Source organism: Setaria italica, chromosome II (genome assembly GCF_000263155.2).
Source record: "Setaria italica strain Yugu1 chromosome II, Setaria_italica_v2.0, whole genome shotgun sequence".
Lineage (NCBI taxonomy): Eukaryota > Viridiplantae > Streptophyta > Magnoliopsida > Poales > Poaceae > Setaria > Setaria italica.
In genome coordinates, this window is record NC_028451.1 from 45,370,668 (window position 1) to 45,396,803 (window position 26,136).

The following is a 26,136-nucleotide window of genomic DNA, read 5'->3' on the forward strand; positions in this document are numbered from 1 at the left end:
GATTTTCAGTTATTGCAAAAAAGAAAACTTGTCTTTGCATTTAGTTTCTGATAAAAAAAAAAGAAACCAGGGCCTCACCGTTGCTGTACGAGTGACAATCACCGTAGACACGTCACACAAGGGGTCAATAGACTCAGGACACGTCAGACTCACCCGCTCCACGTCATCACTCCTGCGTGGCAGCCTCCCGGGGACCACCCCGTGGATCACGCACCAGATCGCGCCCCTGGCCCACTCCGACGGCCCGAACCCCGCCAGCGTGGCAGAAATGGACGGCATCAGCGAACACCGGCTGGCCCAACGCTTATCGACAAACAAACGGCCCACGCAGCGACACATCGCCCCCTCGATGCGTTCTTATCCCCACGATTCATCCGACGAACCCTGCCATTCTCCACTCCGCTCTCAAACCTCCCCGCTCTCCCTCTTCCCTCCCACCTCGCTCTGCTTACTCCCCTGCTCTTCTCTGCTCCTCGTCGTCCTCCAGATTCTTCGAATCATCCACGTTCATCCGCACTTGATCTGCTGCTCTTAGCGTTCTTGATTCGGAGGGCAGTGATTTTTGTTCAGGCTGGATCGTCTTGGTCAGCCTTGGAGACTTGGAGTTGTTTGACTTGACCGGGAGGGAGAAGGGAGGAGCTTGCTGTGTTGTTGGATCGGCGGCGATGCCGGACTCCGACAACGAGTCCGGCGGGCCGAGCAACGCGGAGTTCTCGTCGCCGCGGGAGCAGGACCGGTTCCTGCCGATCGCGAACGTGAGCCGGATCATGAAGAAGGCGCTCCCGGCGAACGCCAAGATCTCCAAGGACGCCAAGGAGACGGTGCAGGAGTGCGTCTCCGAGTTCATCTCCTTCATCACCGGCGAGGCCTCCGACAAGTGCCAGCGCGAGAAGCGCAAGACCATCAACGGCGACGACCTCCTCTGGGCCATGACCACGCTCGGCTTCGAGGACTACATCGAGCCGCTCAAGCTCTACCTCCACAAGTTCCGCGAGCTCGAGGGCGAGAAGCTGGCCACCGGCGCCGCGGGCTCCTCCGGCTCCGGCTCCGCCTTGCAGCCGCAGAGGGAGACCACGCCGTCCGCGCACAATGGCGCCGGCGGGGCCGTCGGCTACGGCATGTACGGCGCCGGCGCAGGCGGAGGCAGCGGCATGATCATGATGATGGGGCAGCCGATGTACGGCTCCCCACCGGGCGCGTCAGGGTACCCGCAGCCCCCGCACCACCAGATGGTGATGGGCGCGAAAGGCGGCTCGTACGGCCACGGCGGCGGCGGCTCGTCGTCGCCGTCGGGGCTCGGCAGGCAGGACAGGCTATGAGGCATGACCGCTCCGTGTGGCTGCATGGCTGAAGAGGTCGGCCGGCTTCTTGGTTGGTGTCGGCAATTGGTGCCGGCCTGCTGGTTAAGTTAACCTTCGTTTTTCTTTTTCGTGGTTTATAATATAATGTCGTGCTAAATGAAGCCAGTGATATGGTAGCTGCTTAACCTCTTGGTAATCCCATGGTTTGTTCCTTGCTCCTGCTGAACTGAGCTACGGCGAGCAGCTTTGTAGCCTTGTACTACTGCTACAGAAATGGTGCCATGGACAATTTGACATGGTATAATGTAGTACTTAGTGTGCTATGACTCTGGTAACAACTGACAGTGACATTTTCTTTTTTCTTTTTTATCTATTCGTTGGCTTAGTATTCCTTGATTGGTGCTGGCATTGCTGTTGAGATTATTTTAAAACTTGTGCTGTCTTGTTACGCGATGACAAGTGTCGGTGCGAGCTTAATCATTCAAGAAAAAGATGATATATGACATGTGTCAACTCCTTAAAGTTCTAGTGGTATCTTTTCTACTGCCAATACTTTATTTTTGAGAATATCTTACCTCATTGTAGTGCAATTAAAAAACTTGAGACTGTTCAGAGAATTTTTTTTACAAAAAAAATCGAGAGACTGATTTAAAGCCTGGTTGGTATCTTACCTGGGCATCTGGGATTCTGGGTTACAAGTTGGGCTACGAGACGGTTTTATCGTGTGCTTTGTTTTCCTTGACAAGTCGCTTTAGCGAGCACTATCTGGGGAGGCATGTGCACATGCATGACAATTTCTCATCATCAGGACGTGTTACATCAGTTTCAGGACAGGTTTATCGTGATCCTTTTCACGCTAGCTTTATTCCATGCCAAAACAGTAGTGGTTTTCCTCCAGGCAGCCAACACGCACCTTTGCCAAGGGGGAGGTCAAAATGCTGGCAACTGAAACCTGCGAATCATGGGATCATCACACTAGAACACAACAATGCCCCAACTGAAGAACAATGCAAAAGTATATCCTTTATTTTTAGCTGGTGACAGAACATTGGAACAGTACGTACCGCATCACCACATGCTCCCGTTGTACTACAAGTACTTTTTCCCCAGGTATCGTCACAAATCTTGACACGTGGAGGGGTGCGGGCACTTTAACAATCGGCATAAAATAGGTTATCCAAGACACCGCAACACATCCTTAACGTGCAAGTAATGACATGCGAATCACTGATCTATGATTAGTCACCATCTCATCAGGCCATCAGCCTTACTTTATACCAGCGAGCTAATGTTTTCGTTATCCTCCCTGTCATGGCGTGGCATTTTGGCATTGGCAATTGGGCATGGATCAGCCACAGCAAGAGCAGTGTTAGATGCACTTAGCTTTCACTCGCAGGGCGCGGAGAAAGGCCAGGACGAAAGAGATGGATTGATTGCTCCTCAACGGATGAATGGGGCGCATTCTGTTCGTGCAGGGGGGAACGGAAGGCCACCTCAATTTTGATGCCAAGAAGAGGGTCTGTCTGCACTGGCAGAGTGGCATTGCATGGAGGTTTGGTTTGACGTTTCTAATTAGGTGCCGGCCGGTCACTGTCCCTCTCTCTTGTGGTTTTTAAAGACATGGGATTTTCCTTTTGTATTGGTTTGTAAAGAGCGAAACAAAAACAAAATGAACCAGGGGTTTTAGCTCGTGGCGCAGCACAACGGGATACTGTACGCATTGTCAGTGGAAGCTTTGGGGGGTCAACCCCACACTCGTGCACGGAGACCGGTAGTGCCAGCACTGCACTTGCTGCGCGGGTTGCGGCCGGTCGCACGAGGCGTCACGTCCGGGGCACGATGCATGGAGGCAGCGCGTCCGTGGACTCGACCGCAGCAACAGCCGGGGGCTGCGCGTCTCAGCGGTGTTTGGTTCTTTTTAGTTGACGACTAAAGGTCCGTTTGGCAAGGCTCTGGTACGTGAAAAAACAACTTTGGCTCTGGCTCGTATGGAAAAGCAGCTTTTTCTGGCTCTGGCTTATTTTGTACGAGAACGTTTGGTAAAACGGCTTCTCCTAGCTTTTTAGAATGTATAGAAGATGTCAATTGTCCATTGCGCCCTTGCATATGTGTATTGCTTGGAGATATGAGTTTTATGTGTTGACTCTATTGATACTGTGATTTGCGTCAAATAAAAAAAATATAAAATATAGGTAAGCTAATAATTAGGTTGTTGTTACAAAGTGCTGTTGACAAAATAATACATTCAGGGGATACACATAGCATCCAACCATACAAACAATACAATATCACGATGATCTAGAAAGAAATATTGCCCTTGCAATGTCATCACGGAATCTATCCATGCTTCGATCATTAGAATGTCGAGTTGAACTATCTGAAGCACTCCGAGGAGGATGATGTGCTGCATATCTCTCAGGTATTATAGGCACAAAATCAGGATTTCGATCGCACTTTCGAAAATGTTTATCTAGGGCATGATTCTCATGAATATAGTTATGAAGACACATGGTAGCTGCAACCATCATCATTTGCTTTTCCAAAGGGTAACTCGGCATCTTGAGAAGGATTCTCCATTTCATTTTCCAAACACCAAAAGTACGCTCTACCACATTACGAATACTGGAGTGCAAATGGTTAAAAAGCTCTTGCTCACCACTAGGAGCTGGACCTCTCCGCCAATCAGGTACATGGTATCTTTCACCCTTGTATGGCGCCAAGTATCCAGGACGATTTGGGTATCCGGCATCGACAACGTAATATTTCCCTAGACACAAATGTGGAAAGACAAATAAGGAAGTAATTAGAAGATGTACTAACGTTAGCATTCTACATACAAATAGGTTAACATACCTACAGGAGGGTGTGGGAATGTGTCATGATCATTTTCCAATGCATGAAAGAGCACACTAGTGTCATGCATAGAGCCAGGTTGCCCTATAGAAGCATATGTAAATCGCATATCAAAGTCAACAATAGCAAGAACATTCTGGGTTGCTTTCCCGGTTCGTCCAATGTATCTAATAAAAACATGCTGAGATGGTGTCGCTGAAATATGAGTACCATCTAGTGCTCCAATGCAATCCTTAAAATATGGCATCATCCTCCGATCTCCAGTAATTCTAGTCTGTGTTGTACAGAAATTAGGATCAATTGGTCGTATGTAATCCTGACACATAGCCACCACACACATGAGGACCTCATCAAATTTTCTGCTTATTGTCTCCCCAGAACGCTTGAATACACCATGTAGACCACTATTAGACCAACCATGACCACACACAACTAGAAAGATGGCAAGTGATTCAATAGAGTTCATATGAACGGATGACTTGAGCCCATAAGTACTCACTAACAGATCATGCAGCTTGTAAAAGAGAGATGCAGTCATCCTGAACATCTTATGACTTTGACCTGGAGTGTTAAGTTTTTCCAGAGTCCATCCATACCCACTTTGACCTGGCATAGCAGTTTCATGCTTGTCATGATATGTCATAAGATATTTCCCTGCAACAACAGCGCTTGCAAAAAGATTGTTCTGCACTGACCGAATCAACTCAATAGTCTTTGAAGCCCACTCATCAGCATCAGAAGAACCACTGTCATTTAAACAGGACACATGAATAAGCAACAACCAATACCATGAATAATAGTAGTAACAAGACAACAAACTAGCACAAATTATTGGAATTCAAACAAACTAGCACAAATTATTGGAAGTTATACAGGAACAAATGTACTACAAGGGTTCATGCAAATTAAAAAGGATACAAGGGTTCATACAAATAGGAACTGTTCTACTTATCCACAACATTTCTATTCATCCACTCATACTTTTTTGTCAGCCACTGGAATCTCTCCTCGGCAGTGTCTAAAGTCATAAACATCTCCCTTTCCGCTCTCTTGGTAAAAACTATGGATGCAATGAAGTGTTCATTTGTCCCAGTTGTAGCACCACAATTCTTAACCAATGCCATTACATCTTGGATGGAACAACCAGATGTATCCTCCCTCCTTGCAATAGACTCACAAGATGCGGTCGTTCTCTCATTCATCTCCACAATTTTCCCCATCTGTTCTTGAAACCATTGACCAGTAGCAGTCTTTGGTTTCCTTCCCCTGGTGCTCTCAGTCACTCTAGCTCTCTTTCCTCTCACACTTGTAGGTGTCACTTCTTCTACCTCACTGTCATCATCATCGTCGGCTGCATCATCATCCTCATCATCGTCAACAGGCAATGGTGCATCCTCACGAGTCAGGTTTGCCTCAGATGGCCGTACACCACTAGAGGCACACCAATGATCATCACCAGTGTTGCGAAGATCTTCAAACATAATCCCCAGCTGGTCCTCATTTTGAAGGCCCTTATTCTTAAATCTGTTAGCTCCCTTTATAGCCTGCAATGAAATAAAAGAATGGTTTATCACATAGCTATCATAAGCTATTAGTGCCTGAAAAGAGGCAAAAAATGTACTGGTAATGTTGCACTCACCTTTGCTGTCTTCTTCCACCATGCCTCTGGCATAACAATATTTGTATGAGTTGCATCCCATCCAATGCCCGTCTCCTTATTTATCAATTTCTTCCAAATAACATAATCAGTTTTCAACCTATCCCATTTATTTTTGAATTGTTTTCTATTGTACTCAATCCCAGTCCTCTGTTTGAATTTTTCCATTACATTCTTATACCCAGCCTTATTTAAATGTGTGTTATCACGATTTCCTATCAGTACTTCGGCTGCAAAAAGCTCACACACTATTCGGGTATTCTCATCGCACCAATCGGCAGTGCTGTTGGCAACAAAGAAAAGGTTGTTATAAGCCGAAGTATGGCTTTTTCTCAGTTTTGACAGTATGGCTTTGACATGTTATAAACACGCATCACAAACATGAATGGCTCATCAATTTCATACAAAAACAACCTATGTTCTTCTAACACAAGGCATTCTCCATTAGCAAGTCATTATGGAATGTGTATTACAAACAGTAGCATTTATCACCTGGAATCAGTGAGGTCGACATCAACATCCGTAGACACAGCACGCTCCGGTGGCCTTGTTGCACAGCCAGCTCTCGCACCAGTACCACCTCTTCCAGCACGACGGCGACTTGGATTGGCCACAATGGGCACTTCCTCTTCGATTCCTCCGGTGGCACTGGCCTCTGGACCAAGCCAACCGAGCCAATCAGGCCCTAGAGCCTCCGTAGCCGCAGCCGAAGCCCTCCACCAATCCGGCCATTCTCCAGTGGCGGCGGCGGCGGCGGCTGCAGCAAATGCTCCAGCGCCTCCCCCAGACGGTTCAGCTGCCGTGCTCGCGGCCGCGGCAGCAAGAAAGGCCGTGTGGCCGCCTCGCCATGCGCTCGCACCCAAGGCAGGGTCGCCCGCGCCATGATGGGAGGCGGCACCGGCGGCCTGAAGGGAGGCGGCGTCGGCGGGTTGAGGGCCGCCGACCTGAAGGGAGGCGGCGCCGGCGGGTTGAGGGCCGGCGGGTTGAGGGTAGGTGACGCCGGCGGGTTGAGGGCCGACGGGTTGAGGGTAGGTGGCGCCGGCGGGATGCAGAGAGCTCGCGCCGGCCGGACAAGGGGAGGCGACGCCTCCGGGAAAACGAGCCCGTGGATCAGGATGGCCTCCGCCGGATCCATCCATTCCGCCACCACTTCGCCCACCTGCCGCCGGCCGCCCCTGCCGATTCATCCGGCGCCGCCAGGAGCTTCGTGGGAGGAGGAGCGGGAGAGAGGAGGCAGGCGGATGGGGGAGATGAACCGGTAGGAATTGATGAGGGTGGTGGCAAAGTTGTAATTTCTTTCAACTTCATGCATGTGGACGGGAGAAGCCGGGGAGAGCCATTTTTTTTGGCTCGTCGCGCGCCGTTGTTTCCCAATGCGGCTTTTCGCCGGCTCACGCACGGAAGCTATTTTCTTCTGACGCGTTTGGGACGGCTTGGGGTGAAGCTGCAGCGAGAGCCGCTCGAAGAGCCATGCCAAAGGGGCACTAAACTTGAGTCCCTACTTGGTTTCACGCACTAAAATATTAATACAGTTAAATAAAAATATTTTTACCACGGCTACCCATTCTATTCATGCGGGCACCTGTTACCCCTATTCTAACGCCAAATTCTGCTACCTCTTGTTCTTTGCGCTTGCTACCCCTGTTCTGATGCCAAGCTACTCCCAATTCTAGCGTGCGCCTGGTACCCATGTTGTGCCACGCTGCTGGCTTGCTTTGTGCGCAAGGCACATAATCAAAATTTATCATACATTCATAAAAGTTGTTCATACGTTCGAAAAATTGTCCATACATTTGAAACCATCACAACTATGACCTACTAAACAAACCATCGGCTATCCAATCACGAAATTGATTCATTGTTTGATCTTCACCCATGACGTGTATTTGATATATTTCCTTAAGAAGACGATGCATCGGAAAATGAAACATAGTATTCATCTTGATCAACCAAATCAAAGTTCACATCCCAAAAAACTCTCTCGAATGAAATTATGAAGTGCCATGCATGCAATAATTATTTGACTTTGCTTTTGCATCGGATAACTTGGTAGATCTAGCAAAATCCTCCACTTCATCTTCAACACTCCAAAAGACCGCTCGATGACATTATGAAGTGAAGAATATGATAATTAAATTGCTCTTTTTTACCTCTTGGCATTGGTCCTTGTCGATACTCCGGGAGATGATACTTTGTATCCTTGTATGTTGCAAGATAACCCGGTCGATTTGGGTACCCCGAGTCGATAAGATAAAACTTTCCTACACATTCATTTTTTTTAAGGTAAGTCACATGACAAGTATTGCAATAATGAGACAAAAATACAACAGAGAACACATAGAACACGTGAATACCTTCAGGTGGATGTGGAAATTTATCTCCATACTTCTCAATTGCATCTTTGAGCACCCTCATATCATGAACTGATCCAGGCTATCTCGCCACGACAAAAGTAAATCTCATATCGAAGTCATATATGGCCATCACATTCTGACTTGTATATCCATGCCTTCCCGTATGTTGTACTACCTTGCTAGTTGGCACTACAACAGATACATGTGTCCCATCTATTGCTCCAATGCAATTGTCAAAGAATGAAGAAAAGCGAGAAGATTGCAACCTAGGATGCACACTCCTAAATTCAGGGTCTACTGGCCTAATGACATCAGCTGCAAGCTTGCTCACACTATACAGTACTTTATCAAACTTCCTACATACTGTCTCCAGTGACCTAGGTCATACTGTCAAAGAAATGATCTTCAGCTTGTCTAATAGACTGAGGGGCACCACATATCTATAAAAACAGCCCTAAAGCCTCCACAGATGACATTCTTCTTGTGGACTTCAATCCATATGACTCAACTAGCAAACTATGAAACTTGTCAAACACACACCAACTCATCCTAAACATGTTAAAGCAAGAAGTCTTATTTGCTAGTGTTTTCATGACCCATTTATACCCACTTTGTGTTGCTACCCTATACTCTGATTTGTTCAAGTACGTGTTAAAGTGGTACATACTAATAATGGCACATACCACAGTAGAAATTCTTCTCCTCTAATATATTCTTCTACTTCCTAATCATCATCAGACCCCTGCAATTAGCAGCAGCAAGAAATCAGTAATAGTAGCAGCAAGGTTCATAAGCAGCAATCAGAAGCACATGAAGAAAAGATTGGATGCTGATGAAGAAAAGAACATAGTAACCAGTAGCACATGAATAACAGTAATTAGTAGCAATCAGTAGCACGTTCCATAACCGAAGGTTCATCTAAATTCAACAAACATTTCAGAAGGTCCTTAGCACACACAGAAGGTTCATAACACACAATTCAACATATTTGAGCTAGTGCTTCTTCTTCCTTATTTCTGGCAATTTGCAATTATGTAATGAGCTCCTGAAACATCTTCAACATTGAACTTTTGCTTTTCTTGGGTGGACTTGTGGCTGTATCTGTAGTGCTGCTTGCCCTCTTGTGGCTATTACAATGAGCGGCTGTTACTACTCATTGGGCTGCTCAGAAAGCCTTTTCCATCTGCATCTTCACCTTCCTCATTATCATATACTCCTTCAGAGTTATAAGTTGCTTGACTAGGGATGCAAGAGGTTGATCCATCTATTGTAACCCCATGAAATATCTCAGCTAGTTGCTCAACGGAAGTAGGTACTCCATACTAAAACTTCTTACATTCAGTTTTTTTTTTGAAAAACACAAACAGACAAACAATGATGAGTTATATAACAAATTGGAAGACATAACCGCATCAATAGAAGATGTGATAAAAAGGTTGAAAAATGATTGTTCCATCAGCTCTTCAGCCTAAATCAGTATGGTTATTAAACATAACCCAGAATGTGTACAGAGTCTTGCACTATGTCCATCTGTTCCTCATTTGTTTGGTAGAATGCTTGAGGCCGGTCTTTATGTAAAAACCTTATCTCATAGCATTATAACCTTTAACTGACATTGTACCATTCAAGCAATTCCCTGCCCTTATTTGTTCAACCGCTAGATCACAGAAAATATGTGTGTTTTCCTTGGATCAATTGACCTTGTCATATTAATTCTATTACAGAAAATATTATCAGCTACAGATAAGAACATCACAGGAAAATAAGCTACAAATTCACAAATTCACAGTCATTCAACTAGCATAGGCATAACAGTAATATCTAAATTCACAAATTGACATCACCGGTAAAGGAGCTTGGATCTTACCGACTGGGAACGAGCTTCAGAGCCATCGTTTTCTTCATCCTTGATGGCGCCAAGTTGCTCTGGAGGAACGAAGGTGTGGCCAGCAACAGAGGATCCACGACCTCCGCGGTGTACCATCGATCCCCCACGGCTTCCCCCTCTGCCTCCGTAGGTAGACACGGCTCCCCCACGGCTTCCCCCTCTGCCTCCGTGGGTAGACACGGCTCCCCCATGGCCTCCCACTCTGCCTCCGCCAGATCCCGCTCCAGTGTTCGTGGACCTCGAGCGATGACCTCCACGGCCTCCCACTCTGCCTCCAAGGGCAAGGGGAGGTAGCCCATGGTCGTCGGGAGCATCATTCGCCTGGCAATACTCCTGGTAGGAGCCAAGGTTGGGGAAGCCGTCGGCCTAGGAGTTGAGGTCGAGGTGCTCCATGCGCATTCGGGGAGCGGAGAGGGTGGGGGCCACCAGCGGGAAAGAAGGGACCGAAGTCGTCTTCGTCGCCAGCGTCCGGGGAAGCGCGGAAGCTGCGGGTAGCCACGGATAAAGAAGCCGCCTAGGAGAAGTCGTCCCGGTACTGGTCCATGGTGGGTGCGGTGGTGGAGAGGACCAGGTGCGACGGCGTGGGAAGGAGCGGGGGCGATGAATCTAGCATGGGGAGGACCGGGGGCGGTGGGGGTGGCGGGAGCAGGAGGGGAGCGGGTGGTAGGAGCGGGCGGAGCGGGGAGGGGAGCGAGCGGTGGGAGAGGGGAGGGGAGCGCACGGGGACGTTTCTGGAGGAAGAGAGCAGCTGGCGGTGGGGAGGGGGTAGGGTGCGGGACAGGTGGAACGGGGAGTAATGAGGGGTAGGGGTGTCACCAAGGCTCTTTAGTCCATTTTAATCCACCCCATATGGATTAAAAGACTAAATATTTTAATCCATATTTTAGTCCATCTATTTAGTACTTTATGATTAAAAGTGGTTAAAATGGGTGGACTTTAGTTCTGGTAACAAACAGGCCCCTCAGTCTGCAATCTCCATCGACCACGTCCAAAAGCAGATGGTAGATCGTGTGCGGAACGCGCAATCCGGAGGCCGGATGGGGAGGGAAAAAATCTGACCAACAACAGCAGTCGCAGTCGCGGAAAGCAGAGGCAGAAGCAAAAGTCGCGCTTTGGCGGCGTGCGCCCGGGCTCCGGACTCCGGAGTGTGGGGTGGCCGGAGAGTACAGAGTGCGTGCAGTGCGGCGGCACAGGAGCACCGACGGCGAGAGGCGGGGCGCGGCAGACCCCGAGCGGCCGAGCCACGCGGCGCACCACACCACCGGCGGCACCGCACCGCACCGCCCCCGGGGGAAAAAAGGAGGTCAACGCCGAAGCGGAATCGCGCTCGTGCGGCGCGCTTCGTGTCCACGGAGCGTGGGGGGCAGAGGAGGTCAACGGCCGCCTACCTAATGTCCTCTGATGTTGATGCACGTCTCGGTCTCGACTTCGAGCGGAGCGGGGAAAAGCGAGGCGGCAGGGCACGACCACCAAGCGCCCGTTCGGCGCGCGCCGTCGCTCTCAGGGGCCCGCGCCCGTTTTCCTTCCCACCCGGGAGCACACGTTCGTGGTCTCGTTCGCGGCAGCGTGCTGAGTGAGAGCTTGCAACGAGCCAAGGACGCCACGGGCCCACGGCCTACGCGCGCGCTGGGCGTTTCATTCATCAGAAATGCATGGAACTGGACCAACTGGTTGTCGTATAATGCTATCAACTTTCATGAATGAGACTACAACTGTGATTACAAATTACATCTCTACATACAAGAACACCAACTCACCAAACAGCACTTCTCGCCATTGCAGCTACTTCGCCAAAACGGAGCGCCTAACATCCGCATCAGCTTTCTCGTCTTGACGAAAAACGTGCTAAGGCACGGTCCCCAAAAAAAATCCACATCAGCTTTGCTGACAAGCATGTTCCGCTTCAAAATAGGCCCTCTCATGGTCGATCACTCCCTGCACAAGCAACATAATGTCTCGTATCAAGCCAATTTTACGTCTACAGCACTGTGATTGACGGTGAGCATGCACATAAAAATTAACAAGAAAAAATCATGTACCTTTAGAATCAAAATTGCTGCCTCCTTGTCCAAAACTTCATTATATTCACTGCATGTCAGCGACTGAAAAGAAGAAGAAGAAACAACCAGATCAAAGACCCTGTCGTTTATCTAAAGTCGAGTTCAGCACAGTATGCGTTCAGTCTTTACCTGGATACAGTTTGGACAGCCAGCTGCACTCGTGCAGTTGCACGTGGAAACGAGTTCTAGAGCAGCTAGTAGAAGCTCCCCGAAGAGCATTTGGGCCTACACCATTAGACAAAAGGCAAAAGGCATGCAAATTTTTAGTCTCACTAGATCAGCTAAATCCTTCACATGTCATCAATTTGTTTCTGTGATGATAGCAAGAACTGTTCATCTTTTACGAAATCAGTATATTTAGCGTACAACTTACCAATGATGCTATTTCTCTAAAGTATAAGCATAATGCTATTTCACAGTTACGGCAAGAAATATTTACCCGTGAGCAGTTTGCAGCAATAAAGGAATACTAATGGACAGTTCACAGCAAGAAAGATCCATCTAAAGTTTAAGCATAGTGCATTCTGAGCTAACATCCATCAGTGGACAGTTCACCTGTGACGCTATGCCGATGCCACCTGGGTGTCTATCATATAAAAGAATTCTGTCCGGAATACCACGGGTTTCATGAGGATTCGCACATTCTGTTCCTAGGTCAGAAGTACTACACATCATATGCCTGCAAATATTTATGCGCAATCAACACAGACAATTAAAAGAACCGAGAGAGAGGGGGGGGGGGGGGGGGTTGCAATACAAGTGCATGTTCTACCTTAGGAAATTAACATTCACTACTGCATTCTCAAACCTCACATATTCTCGTTTATGCAATTCATTTTTCCTCCGAATTTATCTACCAGACATCAATTTTTATTGTATTGATAATTACTGTATATATACAGATAAATAACTTACAGAGGAACAATATTCAGGAGTGCATGAGAAGCAGCATGTGAGCCACCTCGAAACTGTAGCTTTCTTTCCTCCACAAGTATCTTTACTGAGTGTGGAATCCGTACCCAAAAAGCCTATACTTGAGCATCATACAAAAAGTGTAAGAATTATTGGAGGATGTGTCACAGTATTACTAAGATGATCATACATGAGCCACAGACCTGGGAGACAAAGGAATACGGGGGTAGGTTGAGCTCAACACTATCCGATATTTTATTGCTTGATTTCGATATGCGATAAAAACCAAACCATTTAGTAGTCACTGTGCAATCATTTGCTTGAGCAGTTGTCTTCACACGATTAGTTCTACATGTACTCGTAGGTATATAAGCCTTCAACATGTATTAGAAGAGTCAGAGTGCAAGTGCTCAAAATATTTGATGAACTAGATAGTCAGGACAATCAAGACAGAAAAGTAGTACTAAAAAAATTATGTGCTAAAAACCACTCCAGGGGATGACTCATAATGCAAAATGTATATGAAGCAAAAGTTATAAACTTATAATGCTCAAGATAACATACAAATTCTCCTCCGAGGACATTGATGTCAGTGTAGTCCCGTGTTTTTGTGTAGTACTTTAAATCAACTTTCCTACAGAAAGCTGTCCTCGATGATAAGTCAAGTTCCTCAACCAAGTAACTGACACCCTGATGCATGTAAACAGCACCTTCATAAACCTGACATTGAAGAAAATGACACTTGATTAAGTAAGGTACTAATGCGCGAAGACATACAGTGGAAGATCTACAGTACAACATACGAGTCCAATATAACAAACTTAAGTTGTGTTAATTAAAACTTTTTATGGTAATTCGAAACCATCAGCTTATCTGTCAGTTTTGCCAGCAGTGGAAAAATATTTAAAGAGCCCAACATGTATAGTATAACATATGATCATAGTCAAGGAACAGATACAGGTACCTGAAAAAAGGCCTTGCTTTCCTCAATTTCCTCAAGTAATCTATTATTTAACTTGTTGATCACTTTGTACTTATCATGCTCAATTGCCCGTATGCTCACTGCCTGTGAAGGACTTTTCTGCAGAAAGCCAATGCTTCTTGCTATTAAAAATATAAGTTACATCATAGGATACAAAATAGAATAAACAAACCTCAGGTCCAATATAATTCCACATGCTTGAAGAGAAAGGTCCAGATGTTTTGTTAATGATATAACCTTTGTCTTTAAGTGTTGTCATTGCACTATCCAGACTAGAACCAAAGTAGCGCTCATCGTATTGCAGGCACAAGGGATGTTCATAAGCAGCACAAGCAAGGTGCTGTCCCAAAACCTGTAAGAAATTTCAAATTAAGACAAAAAGAGAAGAGTTGAGTCCCTCAAGGAATTTATACCAATTAGTCAATAAAATAAAGACAGATCTATAGACCTTTAGATTATGTGAATCTACATGGCAATGTTCAATTGGCTTGCCAAATAATTTATGTGGGAACTTCATGAAATACTGATCTAAAGGACCCTCAAAGGCAACATAAATGGCTAATGATTGTTTTGCTCTTCTTCCAGACCTTCCGGCTTGCTGCCACAGGCTGCAGTTAAAATTATGTGTCTTAGTAGAGTGACAGAATAAACATGGGGCTTCATCGAACGCATCATTCTTCACCTACCTGGCAATACTCCCAGGAAATCCAAGATGCAATGTTGCATCAATATGTCCAACATCAATTCCTAGTTCAAGAGCATTAGTAGCAGCAACACCACGGAGTTTCCCCCCGAAAAGATCAGACTCAATTTTTCTTCTGTCCTGCAAATAAATTGTTTCTAAGTCCATAGTACTTCCATAATAAAATGAACATCAATGTCTAAAACATAGTTTCTTTCTCGAAGATGTTAAAGAAAATCCGAAGCTGGAATTCACACAGCTGTCTTGGTGCGAAGTGATCCGATGCTTTTCCTCAGAAGTGAGCATCATAATGTTTTTCTCTTCTCAAAGCAAAATAAGGGCTTCATCCATTTATCAACCCATAAGTGCTGTTCTTTAGCAATATGCATTTTCTTGATCGGTGAGGGAACTGTCCCCACACGGCTTTGCACTAAGAAGGAATCCTAGCCAAACCGTCCAAGAAACCCCCCAAACCCTGTCCTCACATAGGGTCGCACCTTAACCATAGGTTGGTACCCTACCACTATTTTTTGGGGAGGCATAGTGAGGGGATCATTTTACCACTACTCGGTGACCAACCACCGCGCTACTAGTGCATTTGCAGCAATATGCATTTTCTGGGAATTTACTAGAAAACATTTGTGTTACAAATCATTTTTGTAACTTTTTCAGTGACAAAATAGGCATCAAATGTATTAAAAAAAGATTGGTAGGAGAGAGAATATTTGACATGTTCATGAAATTATGTAATACTAACTAAGCGGAAAAATCATAAAGTTTTCTCTTCTCAAAGCAAAACGAGGGCTCATCCATTTGCCATAAGTAACAGCTGTACTTCAGCAATATGTATTTTCAGGGAATACTTTGCCATTACCAAAAAAACATTTGTGTTACAAAATAAATTTGATTTTTTTTTCAGTGACAAATTAGGCATAGAATGCATTACAAAAGATTGGCAGGGGAGAAAATATTTGACACATTCACGAAATAATGTAATACTAACTAAGCGAAAAGAACAGAGCTCAAGCACAAGACAATTAACACTGTGAAAGTCCTGCTCTGATACTGTTGCATGTGACAGAACCTTACAACTGTTTAGTTCTCCTTGGGATATCGAAGTATCGTCAATGAATGAAAGTGGAGGCAGAATAGAAAAATAGTGAACGCTATAGGCAAGAAGAGTAAACATACAGGGTAGAAAAAATGAATAAGCCTTGTGCTTGTTAAAAAACAAATGAGCAGCGCAGGCAAGCGAAATTACTAACCCATCTATTGGAAGGTTAAAACATGGAAGTGCTAATCAGTACAAGGATGTGTAAGAATATGGTCAGAAGAATCCATACATGTTGCAAAACAATTGTGGGACTATAGGCAAGAACATTCTTACTCAATATAAGAGCATAACTTATCAGGCCAAAAGTCATCTTAAATCAAACAACCACAAATCAAAAGCAGAATGGCAGAACACATTTGTGAAACATGAGGGGACATAACAACCTCTGCAATGTAGCCACCACGATATACACAGATAGAATCTACCAATTCTTTTGCACTCTCCTGAAGAACTTCACGCCTACAACAACAAACAGTATGGGTCATCTGGAGTAAAAATGCATGTAGTAGAAAGTTCAACAAAAACAGAAAAGTGGTCCATAGAAGAAAATGTGTTCTTACGTGTAAGCTAGGACAAGCTCGCATAGCTTCTTAGTTTTACAGAATGCAATGCAACGGAGCCCATGTTGAATCATCTCAGCAAATAGATATGAAACCTCTACTATTGAGCTAGCAAGGAAATAAATGATATTAGAGTATTTCCATGAAACAGTAGTTATCACAAAGATACTTCTAAATATAGGAGGGAACAACTATTCACTGGTGTGCAGCAGTAAACCAAATACATCTGTACATGTAGTGTTAAATACCTCTGATTACAGTTCTGATACTGAGTTGTACAGTAAAATTTTGCATTTTGGATCCAGGTAGACATAGGAAGTTAGCACAGTTAAAGACACCTCTTTGCATTATTTGGAGCTCAAGCATTGCAACTCTTAATGTAAAGCAATTATAACACCAAGCTAAAGTTTGGATGCCTTACTTTTAAATACATAATTTGTTGCTTACATATAAAAAGTTAGTAGTCGAGATTCAAGAATGATGGTATTGCAGCTAAGCAATATTTGTTTCTGAAAAAGGTAAAGACCTCAAGTACCATGTTTTTTTGAGAGAGAAACAGTTGGGGAACCCCCACCCCCTTTCGTAGCCCTTAAGATATGTGGGGGTGGGGAGGCACTGAACATTGACTGACTAGGAGACACGCAAGTTATTTTTCTCAGGGAGGCACACACTTTGCAAGCCCCCTAAACGGAAGGCTCAATCAACTAAGCTATCGCTTAATATAACTTTTAATAGACAGTATGCTTTTAACCAGGAAAAAGAAATTGCGATTTGGCATCAATGATCAAACAACCATATAAAGATCATAACCCAAGTAACTACTACTCTACAATGCATTTATCATCAACATAATAACTATTGATGACAAATGGAGGGTTTATTAAATTTGAACATAGAGTGGTGGCTGAAAATAAAGGTACCAGTAACATAACTAGAAAAGGGAGCATATGTCCCTATACCTTGAGCGTCTAGGTATTGAACTAGCTTTTGAACTTCCTTCTGTAATATATATCGGGGGATTCCACAAGAGAAAGTACTTGGAACCACAAGGGCTTCCATCATTCTGAATCAACTCAACTTCATCCAAATTAGCGAGTTCCTGGGACAAACATATTTCATTGTGAAGATAATGCATCCAATTCCATGCAATATTCCTGAAACAGTAGATGAATATAGAAGTTTTCGAAGATAAAAATGGCTAAGTCACGGATATACCAATATATATTTTTTTAGAAAAAAATTGTAGGATGAGGCTAGCGTGTTTACAAAATTTATTAAGAACAGCAGGTTTCTTTTTGCTTGGTACAACGTGTCTTTTCAAAACTACACTAAAGGGAGGGGTAACCTACCATAACATGCTCACATGGATTTGCTGAGGTAGCTGTACAAAATATGAATGTAGGATGACTACCATAAACTGCAGATACAAAAAACAAGGGCTTCATAAATTATATGTAACTGCTTTGATAGCTCCTAAACTTTCAAAGAACAGCAAAGTTACACCTGAGAAGTTAGAAATTCTAAGGAATTCACTGGAATGTTTAGGGCTCTGATTGGGATCTTGCGAATGAAGTCAAGTAATAAATTAATGTAACTCAAAAAAACCCTAGTCCTGGTACACAGCATAGATGAAGCCTTAAGTCAACTAACAAATAAAAAAAGTTTTGGTTCAACTACGCATACATACCATTTGAACAAATACGTTTCAATCTTCGAATTATAAGTGCAGTATGGCAGCCAAATGCCCCTTTGTATGAATGTGCTTCATCAATGACAATATACCTGAGTAAATTGTAACAGAAATGATATCCCATTATGGAATGTACAGGAAATGGTGAATATACAAGCAAAAGGCACAGCTATCCATCTGAAAACTTAAAGTGAACCCCAGATGACAAAACACATGATTGACAAAAAAGAAAAGAAACTAGACAATGAATAAGGTCATCGAGAATAACTTTTTACCTAAGATTTGATAGAATTCTCTGGAACTGGCCATGATACGGCAAGATTGACACGTGCAACATATCTGGGTTGGTAATTAACTGAGTAAAAAGGTATGTGATTAGATGTATCGAAATAAATAATCAAATTGAACACAGTTCTATAGCCCTAGAAGCATATAGTTACCAATCGGGCATTATCCCTGATCCACAAACGATCTTCTCTAGGAGTATCACCATCATATATTTTAACATCAATATCAGTATGAAATGCATTCTTCATCTCTAATAAAGTTCTTAACTGATCTTGAGCTAAAGCCTGAAAAAAAAAGGAACGTGAACTTCTGTCTATGTTATTGATGATCATTACTAAAATGTAATAATTAGCAAGAAAAAATTACTAAAATGTAATAGGTCATGCTTAGACCTTTGTTGGAAATATATACAGAGCACAAGCCATCAAGTCTTGAGAGAGAGATTGAAGAACAGGAATATTGTAACACAGAGACTTTCCACTTGATGTCGAAGTTGCAACAACAATGTGCCTCCCAGAAATAGAGGATTCTATGGCTTGAGACTGCATCCAAGTAAAAAAATCAACATAAAAAAGAATGATCTTCAACAAATAAATATGCACAAAAGATGACACACCCTGGAATACCTGGTGGCTGTAGAGTCTAGATATTCCAATACTAGTGAGTGCTTCCCTCATAGCTTCTGAAAGATGACAAGGAAGTTCTGTAAATGATGCCTCTCTAGATGGTATCTCTTGCATATGTACAATCTGCACATATGAATTGTAACAGTGAAAAGACTATGGTTTTCTTTGCAGTACCAAATTCAGAAAGTCATACTAGGTGTAAACCTGGCCCTCCTTTCCAAGTCCTTGTTTCAGATGTTCAGCCATTTCAGCAGGTTCCAAAGGGTGCATATCCTGCATCCCGACCATATAATCAAAAGGCTGTTTTCTGTGAAAAGTAACTCTGGCAGGCCAATGCGTATAAGACATGTTAAATGTATTTCCTTGTATAAGACATGCTGCCAGTTGGGTTTCTTGTATGGGTAATGGGTGATGAAAATTGAAATTGACATGGGCAGATAGAAAAATATAGGGAAGACGTACATGACATGATGTAGCTGCAGATTTAGTCACCCCACTTTTCTTACCCATATTGCGCTTCTCAGCCGTACCATTCTCTCTAGAGGAAAGAGTTTCTGGGGAACCATTTCCATTTTCCTTGCATGTTTTTTTCCTTTTCCTTGAAGATCCAATTGATGAACTTTGACACGGTGGCATATCCTCTGTAAACCTCCCAGAGCACGGGTCACACGACGAGTGAAAATATTTTGATGCAACATCAGACCGTGGGCTGGATGGCATTGCTGAGAGGTCATCCATTATGTCTTGCCAAGCTGAATTAGCCGCAGCTGACACTTCTGGCTGTTTTGGTGCACTGACGCCCTGCTCTTCACTTGGCACGCTCACTGAAGAACCTTGCTGTGACGACCTTGCGAAGGGAACGAGAACGACGAATTCGCCATCGCCGATGGCAAGGCTGTCAACCTTAGCGTCCAAACGCAATTTAGCACCCTTCACGGGGAGAAAATAAAAGGGAATCATCGTGAGTAAGGAGCAACTGCATGGGTCTAGTCCAGTGTCGAGTATAGTGAGGCACTGAGGCTGCAACTGCAACCATCTGAACCTAATCAGGACTGAATATTACGAGACAGTCTTGGCATACGCCCGGGCCGGAGACTCGGTGTCGGAGAGCTAGAGGTAGGTAGAGAGAGGCTGTAGCGCGGCACCTTGAGGAAGAGGTGGAAGCTGGGGGCGACTTGCGCGGGCGGGAAGGAGCTTCGGAGCGCGGCCTTGAGGTCCCGGACGGAGGCGCCGGGGGCGAGCCTGACGGCCGTGGACCGGGCGTCGAGGGCCCGGACCTGGACCTCCCTACCCTCCTGCTCCTCCGCCATCGATAAGTGCGGCCAGGAGACGGAAGATGTTGCGGTTCGGGAGCCGGCCGTGCTCACTCCGGCCGGTGGCTGGTTTTGGCGCGCGCCGCGCGAGGAGGCGGCGGCGGTTGCGCGGCCTTTGGCAATTGGTACTCGTCTAGTCGTCTTCGTGACTTCGTCTATATCCCTTGTGTTGTGTACCCGCCGGCCTGGGCTGGTTGGGCAGAAATGGCAAGGCGACTGCGTGGTTTTTGGGCCCATATCCTTCGCCTTGACTTCATCTGTTGGGCCCATATCCATCTCCAAAGCATATTTATCCAAAAGCGACATGCAACACTCTTCCGCTGTGCATCAGCCACCTAGACGCTGGGCCACGCCGAGCACCCGCTCGCGGCTCGCCCGCCTCAACCCGCACGAGTGCACAAGCACAACTGTTTCCCGTTCATGGAGATGCTGTTCGCCGCCGAGCTGGGGAGGAAGATGCACGCGCTGCCGTCGCCGAGGCTCGTGAAGCGCCTTTGCACATATTCACGCACTATCATGGTCATGGCGACCAGCAACGAACCGGATGCTGTTGGCCCGGTGCCGTTCAAGGACATCGCCGGCGCCGTGCCTCTTACCACCGTCTCCGGCTACCCGAGCGACCCCAAGCTGTGGGTGCGCTGCTACCAGGGAACATGGTGCTGGCGCCCCATGTGCCTGGGATCGTCTCCATCCAGCAAAGCTTCACGCCGCGCCGCGGCGACGTCGTCCTCGCGAGCCCGCCCAAGTGCGGCACCACGTGGCTCAAGGCCCTGGCCTTCGCCACCATGGCGCGCGGCGTCTACCCGCCGGTCGACGCCGAGCCCCACCCGCTCGTCCGCCTCAACCCGCACGACTGCGTCCCGTTCATGGAGATGCTGTTCGCCGCCGGGCAGGGGCGGAGCAAGATGGACGCGCTGCCGTCGCCGAGGCTCATGGCCACGCACATGCACCACTCCATTCTGCCAGCTTCTATCAAGGACAACGCCGACTGCAAAATCATCTACATATGCAGGTGACTCGACTCAGACCAATTGTGCTATATTATTACTAGCCATACTCTAGCTAATCATCTATGCGAGGATCATTTGGCAGGGAGCCGAAGGACATGGTGGTTTCTCTGTGGCACTTTGCAAGAAGAACACAACCGGACCTCTTATTCTCTGACACGTTCGAGGCTGCCTGAGAGGGAATGTCACCGAGTGGGCCTATATGGGATCATGTCCTTGGGTACTGGAACGCAAGCAAGGCGAGCCCGGAGACGGTGCTCTTCCTGAGGTACGACGAGATGCTGCGCGACCCCGTCGGCAACGTCAAGAAGGCAGCGCGGTTCGTCGGACAGCCGTTCTCGCCGGCCGAGGAGGAGGCCGGGGTCGTGATGGACGTCGTGAGGCTCTGCAGCTTCGAGACGCTGAGAAATCTTGAAATCAACAGGGCTGGTCCGTAGCCCTCCCCCTTCTCCAACGACTCCTACTTGAGGAAAGGAGAGGTGGGGGATTGGGCGAGCTACATGACGCCGGACATGGCGCGGCGCCTGGACGCCGTCGTGGACGAGAAGCTCCGCGGATCAGGCCTCTCGTTCGCGTGATGGATGTGCTTACTAGTCCTGCAAATCAATAAACCTTGCAGTTGCAGCAGGCCTGCCATTGCTGAACTGCAAGCCAAAGCGTCCTATGTAAAGCACCGGCACCGAGACGACAACGTTCAGTTACGTCAGTACTCCACTATACGTGCCTCGACCTGCTGTTGATGCAGCGAGGAGTTCGTTTGATTTTTTTTTTTTGTTGCTTTTGATGTTTGCACTATTGTTTGGGCAATGACACCCATGTCTAATAGTGTCAAAATAAATCCTGCAAAACAGATCCAATTTGCAATTCGTTCTTTACCATTTTGATGAAGTTGTATTGGCACCAGAGGAAGATGTGGAAGCAACTCCGCAACTGCTCGCGGCAAGCGCAGACAGCGGCTGTGGCGGCAAGGGTCTTGGAACACGGTCTGGGTTATGAACAAGCACCTCCCCTTGCCGTTGCCGGCCGGTGGTTTTGCCGCACGCTGCTCGAGAACGACAGCACGAGGAGGGGAGGGCTGGATGCCCGGATGGGGTGTCACGGCGGCCGGCTGCGTTGTCGTCTCTTCGTTTCTTCTTGACTCCCGTGCACCGCGGCGGCGGCGGCGCCGCCCCCTGAGGCGGCGTGGCCGCGTGGGCTCGATGCCGTTGGTGTGTGCCAGTTGGGCGACTGGTTTGGGTCCGGGACGGGCGGGGTGGGCTTTACAACGTGGGCTGCGAGAAAGGCACAAAGGAGGCCGCCGATTGGACTTTCATCTATAACGGGCCGGATGGGCGTGGGGCAAAACAAATCCGAAGCATTTTTTATTGGATTTAAATTTCTCTTGAATAAAAAGAAAAAGGGGGGGGGGATTTGCTTACGTTTAATGATATGCAGGTAGGTGGAATGGTGGATTTCTACATTAGCAAGTACCTAAAAAGAAAGCATTATTTATTTTATTTTAGGATTTTTCGTCTGATTAACAATAACTCTGGGTGCCGAGATATTTCACCAATTTTCCCGGACTATCATACGCTCTCAATCATTGGTCGAAATCCATACTATAATTTGAACTTTTTAAATATTGAATAAGCATGAGTTCCGTGGCGTGGAGATCAGCTCCTTGACGGGCGCGCCAAGTTAGCACCAGATGGTCAGCATCCAAGTCAAAATTTGATCCTACTCCCTATCATCGTGGAGTTAAGGCCTTGTTTAGTTGGGGAATTTGGGAGGTGCCAAATTACTGTTACAGCACTGTAGCACACTGTAGCGTTTCGTTTGTATTTGTGAATTATTGTCCAAATATTGACTAATTAGGCTCAAAAGATTCGTCTCGCAAAGTACAACAAAACTGTGCAATTAGTTTTTAATTTCATCTACATTTAGTACTCCATGCATGTACCGCAAGTTTGATGTGATGGGGAATCTTCTTTTTGCATAGTGTCAAAGTTGGGAGTTGGGAGTAACTAAACATGGCCTAAAAGGAACTTGCCTGACGGGCCCACCTCACTAATCCTCCAGTATAAAACTGGCCCGCGCGCCCGGAAGCCACGCCGTCAGTCACTGACAGTCCAATTGCTTCGCTTCTCTGCCAGCACGCGCGCCCTCTGCTTCTCACTTCCATGGCCATGGACGCCGCTGCCGCCAACACGGTGGTTCCTTCGGGCCCTGTCCCGTTCAAGGACGTCGACGACGGCACCGTCCCGGAGCACACTCCCAAGGAGGAGTTCGGCGACCTCGTGGCCGCGCTGCCGCGCCGGCAGCAGTCCATCCTGGAGCTGCGCCTGTACCAGGGCTTCTGGCTGCCGGAGCACTGGGTGCCGGGCACCGTCGTGTTCCAGCGCCGCTTCTCCCCGCGCCCCGACGATGTGGTCCTCGCCAGCTACCCCAAGTGCGGCACCACGTGGCTCAAGGCGCTGGCCTTCGCCGCCGCGGCGCGCGGCGCGTACCCGCCCGCCGCCCCCGGGCACCCGCTCCGCCGGCTCAACCCGCACGACTGCGTCCCGTTCATCGACGAGATCTTCGCCGGCGGGGAGGAGGCCAAGCTCGACGCGCTCCCGTCGCCGCGCCTCATGAACACGCACCTGCCCTACACGCTGCTCCCGGACCGTGTCACCAACGCAGGCGGGTGCCGCGTCGTGTACGTCTGCAGGGACCCCAAGGACATGGTCGTCTCGCTGTGGCACTTCCTCCGGCGCGCCAAGCCGGACCTCTCGTTCGTCGAGACGTTCGAGTCCGTCTGCGACGGCACGGTGGCCGCCGGCCCGGTCTGGGACCACGTCCTCTCCTACTGGCGCCCGAGCGTGGCGCGTCCGGACAGGGTGCTCTTCCTCAAGTACGAGGACCTGCTGCGGGACACCGCCGCGAACGTGCGGCGGCTGGCCGAGTTCATGGGCCGGCCGTTCACCGCCGCCGAGGAGGCCGCCGGCGACGTCGCGGCCGTCGTGGAGCTGTGCAGCTTCGATGAGATGAAGGGGCTGGACGTGAACAAGGCTGGCAGCGGCACCGCGGGGAGGTACTGCGCCATGCAGCGCGACGCCTTCTTCCGGAAGGGGGTCGCCGGGGACTGGGCGAACCACATGACGCCGGAGATGGCGGCGCGGCTGGACGGGATCATTCGCGAGAAGTTGCAAGGAACTGGGCTCGACTTCGCGCAGGGATCATCTCGAGATGTTGACGTTTAGGGAGCGAATCTCTCCGATTCTCTCGATCGGCGCGTTGTGTTTGAATAATTGAATCTGTTTTGGGACTTTCTCCGTGGCCACATTAGAGAAGTTTGGCGCACTCCCATCTGTTTCGATCGTGCAATAATGCAAAGTGCCAACATATGTGGAATAAAAAATGAATTTGTATTTGTCACATGAATGAATTTGATTAAGGTAGCACGAAGGGGGTTGTCGGCTCCTCCGGCTCCTTACCAGTTTGTGAGAGGGAAGGGAAAGAGTGAGTGAAGTGCTTTCGTGAATAGTATCGTTACAGTGGTGCTACATTGTATTGCTAGGAGGAGCTAGAGCACGTAGAAGCCTGACCAAAGTGACCCTAAATCATCTTACGTGGCATAAACGGCTAGCTATTTTAAATAGCTGGCGATTTTGTCTGTGTTCATGGGGAGTTTGGTGGGGGCTCCTATCTATCTTCGAGTTGAAACTTCCAGCCCACCTTGACCTATTATAGCATGCTGCAGCCTAGCAAAGCAAAAAATCCACCAAAGATTATTTAACTGAAAAAATATTGTTAACATTTTTTAAAAAGTTGGACCAACATTCTTCAAAAAGGTTGGACCAACATTTCTTGGAAAAAAGTTGGACCAACATTTCTTAAAATAGACGTATAATAGTATATTGTAAACAAAATATTGAAAATTTGATTGTGTAAGATAAAATAGTAGAATACAAACATCAAGTTAGAGAGACGTACACTTGGAACAAATTATATGAACTCAAATATTATACTAATTGATCAAATATTATACTAATTGAACAAGTTATATAAATTTACAAAAAAAATAAATACAACCATAATAAATTATACGAACTCACAGAACAAAATAGTAGGACACATCAAACATATATAATTCATAGATTCTTGACACAAATTGCAGGAACTTATAGTAAAACAAGTATTTATATACCTAAAATAAATTATATGAACTGGTGAATAAAAATTTGTACACTTGAGACAAATATATCATGGATATATAACAATATTTTAATCCACGAGTCTACGTGCTTGAGTCTACGTGCTTGACCAATCTAATGGACAAACACATTATATTTACGAACGAAAGTACATATCTAAATAAATTATATAAATTTGAGGGCAGACATGTGTAGATAAAGTAATAGATATTAATCATAGAAAAAATATTATATGCATGAACAAATAATTGTATATAATGAACAAAAGATTAAATGTTGTGAACAAATGAGTATGCCGAATGAAGTCCTCAACACGTGAAAAAAAATCATTATTACATATGACGAATGTATTAGTATAAAAAGATAAAATAAAAATATAAAGAGAAAAGAAGAAATACTATTGAAATAAAAATAGATGAGAAATGAAAAAGGAATAAAAAATGGGTCAAAATGAAATAAAATTTGTATAACTGAAAAAGGAAAAAGTTGAGAAGGAAATAAAACAAAGAGAAAATAAAATAAAATATAGAAACTTAAAAAATAAAAATAAAAAATAAAAAAGAGTAATTATAAACTATATAAAGTAGAACGTACGAGGAGGGTTAGCAGGAGGAGAATTGAAATAATACAATCGAGAATTTAGTATCGTAAACAAACGATGACAAAAAGATCAA

At 46.2% G+C, this 26,136-nt stretch overlaps 3 protein-coding genes and 1 pseudogene across 6 annotated transcripts; 3 read left to right on the forward strand and 1 right to left on the reverse strand.

Annotated features, from left to right (window-relative positions):
• Positions 1–368: 368 nt before the first annotated feature.
• On the forward strand, positions 369–1,668 carry LOC101782363 (nuclear transcription factor Y subunit B-10). Its single transcript, XM_004958206.4, has one exon. It carries the CDS (start codon positions 666–668, stop codon positions 1,317–1,319), a length of 654 nt encoding a protein of 217 aa, XP_004958263.1. The 5' UTR covers positions 369–665; the 3' UTR covers positions 1,320–1,668.
• A 10,044-nt stretch (positions 1,669–11,712) lies between these two features.
• LOC101782769 (uncharacterized ATP-dependent helicase YprA) lies at positions 11,713–20,410 on the reverse strand. Of its 4 annotated transcripts, XM_004958207.3 has the most exons (23): positions 20,113–20,410; positions 19,430–19,897; positions 19,172–19,240; positions 18,968–19,090; positions 18,734–18,883; positions 18,494–18,625; positions 18,329–18,408; positions 18,051–18,145; positions 17,713–17,780; positions 17,323–17,462; positions 16,364–16,471; positions 16,187–16,262; positions 14,694–14,830; positions 14,456–14,615; positions 14,180–14,359; positions 13,990–14,106; positions 13,590–13,745; positions 13,229–13,399; positions 13,029–13,141; positions 12,669–12,792; positions 12,243–12,338; positions 12,093–12,155; positions 11,713–11,988 (listed from the first exon to the last, which is right to left on the reverse strand). In XM_004958207.3, the coding sequence occupies exons 1-23, from the start codon at positions 20,275–20,277 to the stop codon at positions 11,929–11,931; spliced, it is 3,051 nt and encodes a 1,016-aa protein (XP_004958264.1). In that variant the 5' UTR covers positions 20,278–20,410; the 3' UTR covers positions 11,713–11,928. The 4 variants fall into 4 exon arrangements, 2 of the variants coding, with proteins under 2 accessions (XP_004958264.1, XP_022680429.1); XR_001163240.2 differs by lacking the exon at positions 12,669–12,792; XM_022824694.1 differs by lacking the exon at positions 20,113–20,410 and having other exon boundaries at positions 19,474–19,600.
• Positions 20,411–20,802: 392 nt separating this feature from the next.
• LOC101777397 lies at positions 20,803–21,865 on the forward strand (annotated as a pseudogene).
• A 1,497-nt stretch (positions 21,866–23,362) lies between these two features.
• On the forward strand, positions 23,363–24,706 carry LOC101783982 (flavonol sulfotransferase-like). The gene has a single exon (XM_004958211.2). It carries the CDS (start codon positions 23,447–23,449, stop codon positions 24,506–24,508), a length of 1,062 nt encoding a protein of 353 aa, XP_004958268.1. The 5' UTR covers positions 23,363–23,446; the 3' UTR covers positions 24,509–24,706.
• The last annotated feature ends 1,430 nt before the right edge of the window (positions 24,707–26,136 follow it).